Source organism: Nematolebias whitei, chromosome 10 (genome assembly GCF_014905685.2).
Source record: "Nematolebias whitei isolate Nwh7 chromosome 10, NemWhi1, whole genome shotgun sequence".
NCBI lineage: Eukaryota > Metazoa > Chordata > Actinopteri > Cyprinodontiformes > Rivulidae > Nematolebias > Nematolebias whitei.
This window is the reverse complement of record NC_056507.1, coordinates 14,306,199-14,312,802: the sequence shown is the minus strand read 5'-3', so window position 1 is coordinate 14,312,802 and position 6,604 is coordinate 14,306,199. Positions and strand designations below refer to the sequence as shown.

Genomic DNA, 6,604 nt, shown 5'->3' with positions numbered 1-6,604 from the left:
CACTATCACACAGTCATGTCCACTATCACACAGTCATGTTCACTATCACACATATACGTTCACTAACACACAGTTATGTGCACTATCACAAAGTTATGTTCACTAACACACAGTCATGTTCACTATCACACAGATATGTTCACTATCACACATATACGTTCACTAACACACAGATATGTTCACTAACACACAGATATGTTCACTAACACACAGATATGTTCACTAACACACAGATATGTTCACCAACATGGCTTTCCTTTCACTCAGGATGAGAAGAGAACATAGCAGCATGCTTCTCTGAATGAGGTTCACTGTTCTCTCTGCTGCAGATGTTAATCTGGACAATGCTTCTTTTCAGGTCCTTACTTTGACAAAGATCCTCATGCAGCGTGATACTATGTGATTACCCTAAAATTACAGCTGACATTCCTCTCCCTCATCTTACAAAGGATTTCAGGGCCCCAGCTGAGGGGTTTAAGCCAAAATAATAAAAAGTGGAGTTCAGACTTTGGTTTTGTTGATTTTCCATCTCTTGCATCGTCTCTGGGTTGTTTGTGTGTCCCTGCAAGGCAACAGCTGTAAGGTTGGTGAACTATTTAAAAAAGAAAAGCTGTGTTTAAAACTTCAAAATGTTTTTAATCATTGTAAGGTTTGTGTGAAAGTCAACTGTTTATTATTACCCATAACATTTATTTATGTTATTTAAATAAAACAGCTAATACCTACATGGAGAAACTGCATATTCTGTGAAAATTCAGTGTGAAAACTGAGGGCTGCACAACCACTGAAGCCAGATAAAAAGTAGCAAAATGCTAGGTAAAAAAGCAAAAGCTTAGCTAAAACATGAAATGTTAACAAGTAGTAAAAATATACAAATTGTAAATAAAAGAAGAAAAAGGCTAGCTGAAAGCAAAAAGCAACAAAAGATTAAATAAAATCTAAAAATGGCAAAACACTAACTACGGTAAATGCTAAAAGTGGCAAACAGGTGGATAAAAGCTAAAATTATCAAAAGGCTTGCCTCAAACTTAAATAAGCAAATGGTTAGCTAAAAAGGTAAAAGCAGCAAAATGTTAGCTAGAAGTAAAGACTAAATAAAAGTTAAACGAAGCAAAACTGTAGCTAGAAGCTAAAAGTAGCATAAGAAAACAAAAGCAGAGCAAGCACAAGAAAAATGTTTAGAAGGAACTCATGACATCTCTGTATTTTTCTATCAGGAAAATTTTTAGAAATAAACCCAACGAAGTCAGTCAGGTCCACTTGGGGAGTGTGCTGCTTGTGGGACCGAGTTTGTTTGTGGCTCCTCGGATTGATGAAGTCCTTTGGATGAAGGTCGAAACTTCTCAACAAAAAAGAAAAATAAACCGGCCAGATGACCTGACTGAACTTTGTTGGATTTTTTTTACCTGGATTATTGAACATGAACTTTGATGTTTGTAAATAAAGAAACTTCTAAGCCACTGACCTTCAGAGTAACGGATGGTCCATGCTGAACCGCAGCAGTTGGTAGCTTCAGTTTTAATTTAGGCGACATTAAATAACGGTTTAAAAATATAAAGGAGCGCTGTGTGCTTCTTACCATACAGGTACTGTATTCCTCTGATGTCGTCCTCATGCAGCGTGAAGTTTTCTGTGCTGATCCATCGATACAAAGGAGCCATTGTAGCGTTGGGGTTATCAGAATGTTCCAGACCGAGAGCATGACCGAGCTCATGGACTGCAACCAGGAAGAAGTCGATACCTGAGAGACGAGCATGAACCAATTAATGTTAACCACAAAGTTCATGTTATAACATTAATCTAAAACAGCATTAATCAAAACAATACAGTAAACAAGCAATGCTTTATTAAATGTGCAAACGCTCATCTTTGACAAGGATTTGACAAATACTGAATTGGTGAAAGTATACAATACTCTGCCGAACCAAACGATAGACGTTTCTCACAAAATATGCCAACACCATCACAATTACAATCCTTAGCAAAAGTTATTTACAGGAAACCAGTTGTGGTTTAAGAACAAAGACCCACTGACCTTTAGGGTCTTCATTGTCCAGCGTCCACGGCTCATCAGCGTCAAAATGTACGTCTCCACCTATGCCTGGTCCAGGATAGTAGGCGTGGGCCAGTGACCCACCCTCACCATCAAACGGTGACATATCACCATGGAAACCAGAGTCGAACAACAAGAAGATATCGCCCATCTCGGTGTGGCTGCCGTTATTAATGGGTACATGTTCGAAGGTGAGCGGCGTGACCCGTCTCCACACGTCAAAGGCCCTGCGGATCGCTTCAGAGCCCCGCTCCAGGCCCAGTTTGTCATGAACGTTCTTTAAACTGGATTAAACAGATTACACCAATCAGATGTGGAGCTGGAAACATTCTGCACAAGTGCTGGCTCTGTTTCTGTTTTACGGACCTGTAAGTGATACGGTCTTTGTCCCACCGCTGCCCTGTGAGAGCGTAACGCTTCCTCCTGGCTGCGTCGACCGCCTCCTCTGGTTTTCTGTCAGGGAGGCCACAGCGAGGCCGACGCATGGCCCTGCAATAACACAAACAGACACTGTCAAAAGAAGACGTTTTAACCTAACCTAATACGTTTTCCTCCTAAGCAGCAGCTCTCCAGGCTTTCTGTCAAAGGTTTTATGCGAACTTTAGCTGCTCTCTGCATTGAAAGTAGCATTTCTTGCATATCCCTCAACACCTTATATTCATTCAACATGTATTTAGACAGATGCCAAAGTTTTAAACACAAATCTTGTGCAATGACTCTCAGTTACTACCACACAAAGTTTTTGCTCAATATTTGTAAAATTAACAGAGTTATAGCCATTTCTGTGCTCGCTAAAGTCAGTTAACTGTAACGGTCGTCTTGAATCGTGCCGACTCTAAAGGTTAATCAGTTTTAGATTTGTCCATTGAGAATTTCATAACCATTCATTCACTGATTCATGAGGTAATTTGCTAACACACCAACAAACACACACAATATAGAGAAATAACTCCAGACTTTGTAATTGCATAAAGAGATGCCATTAATGCATTCATGACAACTGCATAAATCCTACAGTTAATAAGAGTAAATAAAGTGAGCCAGAGGGACAAAGTTAACGCTAATTACTGTATTGTTATTATAATTATATTGTCATCTCCCTGTGGAATGTTTGCGTCACTATGTGCGGAGTGTTTTTTTCAATATCAGGCTCTTTCTCCTCGGCCAAGGAGTGAGAGTTTGATAGGAATTCTTTGTCTCCAAATCCTATACATGTGTCACTTTGATTACTTTTTGTCTGTCTATAAACAGGTCTCACTTGTAAATGAGTCTTCGAGGCTCATGATTTATCTGTGTAAATAAAGGTTGAATGAATGAAAAATTATTAAAACAGAAACTCTCTTTTGTTTGTTCTGATTAACCACCAGGAACCAACTTGTGTGTGACGAGATTCACAAATTATCGGCATGAACACATTTTATTGTATCGTTTCCCACTCTCTCGATGCCGTATAATTTAATAACGGTTCAGTAAGTTTGACATACGTGGATCTAAATAACTTTGTTTTTTAAACAAATAAACAAGAATGAATGTTATACCTCCCAGCAGTTCTCTAAATTTCTCCCCAGTTAGCATCGGGGAGAAGAATACGCTGAAATAAAACGCTTCAGAAAATCACTTTGTTGAGTTTTGTTGCCTTGTATTCTCCAGTGATATGAGAAAAATGTGCATCTCCTTTGGAGCCATAATTGTTGAGAAATGTTTGTTTCATACAAATAAATACGTATAATATCTCAATCCAGAAGGGGGGCTCAAGAAATGGGGGTGAATGTGAAGCCTTTAGAGACAAACTATGTACTAAATGGTGCAAAAAAGAGCCATTTGGGGACTTCTTTACTCTCAAATCAAAGTATTTTTCTAATAGTCTTCGTATGGCAACTTTAAAAAAAGTCAAATTCTGTTCTGGTTTCAATGACCCTCATCTGGCCACCCCTTTGGAAACATTTTAGAGACACCCCTGACTCCCACGTGTTTCTAAAACACATCACAGCATCATTAAACCCACTCTACTGTGCCTGCAGACACACAGTCATTTTGTAGTTATGTAACTGAGCTTACGCGGCCGTGGCGGCGTCCATCACACCAGTCGCCTCCAGGCCGTAGAAGCGCTGCATGTCGCTGATGGCTTTGGATAAAGTCTGAGCTGAATGCATGGTGGACATTTGCCTGCTCGCCTGGGACAGGTAACCAAACTGACGGAGCCACGCCTGTGGGAAGAAAGAGTCAAACACGTTGAGGTGGTCCAGTCGAAACACTGGTGTCTGTTTTCGTACCGCAGGGCTGCGTGGAGCGTTTACACCAGAGGACAGCTGGGTTCAGCTTGTGGTTATAAACATACCAATGTCTAATAGCTGGAGAGCTTGTGAAGCATTGACAGAAGAAAAAAAAAAAAGAAGAGGTATAAACCAGATGGTTTGCATTAGCATGAAAACATTCCTGACAAGACAAAACAAGGATGGAAACTACGAAGTTTTAGACAATAATTAAAACTTCCTATAAATCTGTAGGACACGAGGTGAGGTCAGCATATGTGTGTCAAATTCTGATTAAACTTTCTTCTTGATTTTGTGTTTGCCGACAGAAATAATGAGGATGCTGGGCCAGTAGTCAGAAAAAATAAGACGATAGCTCCTGAGGGGGAAAGAATCTGTCAAGTGTTAAGATCTGCTCTCAAACGCCTCGGCAGCAGAACTAAAAAAAAAAAAAACACGCTCCAAGCTGTTCGCTCAGCTGGGTCATGGAGTTTTGTTTTTACGTCATGAACACGGGAGGACCAGAACAATGCACCAAAAAAAAAAAATTTGAAATTATTTTTGCATTTCCAAACAAGTTCCAATTAAACACTAAAAATGTATTCCTGAAAGTGCTCGAAGAATCCCAAACTACTAAAAAGCTTCATAAGAAGTGTAACTGAATGGCATCATTTTGTTCCGTGTTAAATTAAAAGAAAATTTCATAAGCATTTATATTTTAAGAAAAATATACTAGTAACTAATTCCAGTTTCAGAGAATTATGATTTTGAACAGCAATCAGTTTGCAATACACTTTCCAAAAAATTAGAATATCATGGAAAAGTTGTTTAACTTCCATAATTCCATTCAAAAAGTTAATATTTAATAGATTTAATCATTCAGGGGCCACAATTTTAAGTATTTGTTTGTTTATTTTTACATAATTTGGACTTCCAGCTCATGAAACCCACGAAAACAGGATTTAAAAAAATTAGAATACTGTGATGACATCAGCACACTACTTCTGTTTTTGCAGAAAAATAAAGAAATTAGGATCACAACAAATCAATCCAAATATGGTACTTTCAAAACTATGTCATTCTTCAATACTTTGTTGAGAATCCCTTTGCCTTAATCACTGCCTCGATGCGTCGTGGCATTGAGACAATCAGCCTGTGGCATTGACTGGGAGTTATGGAAGCCCAGATTTCCTTGATGCTGTCAGCTCTTCTTTGCTGTTGGGTCTGGTGCCTCTCCCTCATTTTCCTCTTGAGAATACCCCATAGATTCTCAGTGGGGTTTAGGTCCGGTGAGTTGGCTGGCCAGTCAAGCACTGTGGCATGGGCAACAAACCAGGTTTTGGTGCTTCTGGTGACATGGGCAGGGATCAGGTCCTGCATCTCCATACAGATCCTCAGTAGAAAGAATCATGAAGTCCTCTTAAAACATTCTAGTAGACTGTTGCGGTGACCTTGGATTTAAGAAAGCAGAGTTTACCAACACCTGCACCGGACACTGCACCCCAAATCACGACTGACTGGATATTTCACACTGGACCTCAAGCAGTATGGGTTCTGTTCCTCACCCTTTTTCCTCCAAACCCTTGGACCTCGATTTCCAAATTAAAGGCACACTTTACTTACATCAGAAAAGAGGACAGAGGAACCCGACAGTTGTAGTCCATCTCCCGGATGCGTCTGAATGTAGTGATTTTTGAAGCTGTGACTCCCGCCTCATTCCACTCTTTCTGAATCTCTGCCAGATTCTGGGATCTTCTCTGTTTGATGATCCGCTGAAGCCCACAGTCACCTCTTTTGCTGGTGCATCTTCTTCTGCCACATTTTGCCCTTCCACTAGACTTTCCATTGATATGCTTGGACACAGCACTCTGTGAACAGCCAGCCTCCTCATCTATAAACGTTTGTGGCTTACCCATCCTATAGAGGGTATCATTGATGGTCTTCTGGCCAGTTATGTCTGCAGTCTTCTGTAGCACTGATATCGCACAGCTAAATGCACTAGTGGACCAGTTCTAGGTTCTAAGGAGTGGGGAAGCAAGAATATCAACACCAGAGACCGCTGCTTTGAATGGAAAACGACAATTTACTAAATGCAAAACACATATGAAATATAATACATGAAAACCCCCCCAAAAAAAGAAAAGTATATCACTCCTTTTTACTTGTTAGTTCACCTGGTTTATTTTAGTAAAACTAATCTAATTTAGTTAGACCAGTCACTTTTCCTTAAGTTATTTTAGTCAGACTAATTTAAGTTAGTCAGACCAGTCTTTTTTTCCTAGGTTGCACCTATTTTAGG

General features: G+C 39.7%; 1 protein-coding gene across 1 annotated transcript in view; it reads right to left on the bottom strand.

The window, feature by feature from the left end:
• Window positions 1-6,238, bottom strand: part of LOC119415992 (matrix metalloproteinase-15) — a 17,513-nt gene extending 11,275 nt beyond the window's left edge. The window contains exons 1-5 of the mRNA XM_037683162.1: window positions 6,218-6,238; window positions 4,112-4,260; window positions 2,420-2,542; window positions 2,036-2,337; window positions 1,580-1,741 (exon numbers count right to left, since the gene is read on the bottom strand). Of these exons, the coding sequence (XP_037539090.1) occupies window positions 1,580-1,741; window positions 2,036-2,337; window positions 2,420-2,542; window positions 4,112-4,260; window positions 6,218-6,238 (757 nt within the window). The remainder of the gene's footprint in view (window positions 1-1,579; window positions 1,742-2,035; window positions 2,338-2,419; window positions 2,543-4,111; window positions 4,261-6,217) is intronic.
• Window positions 6,239-6,604: the final 366 nt, after the last annotated feature.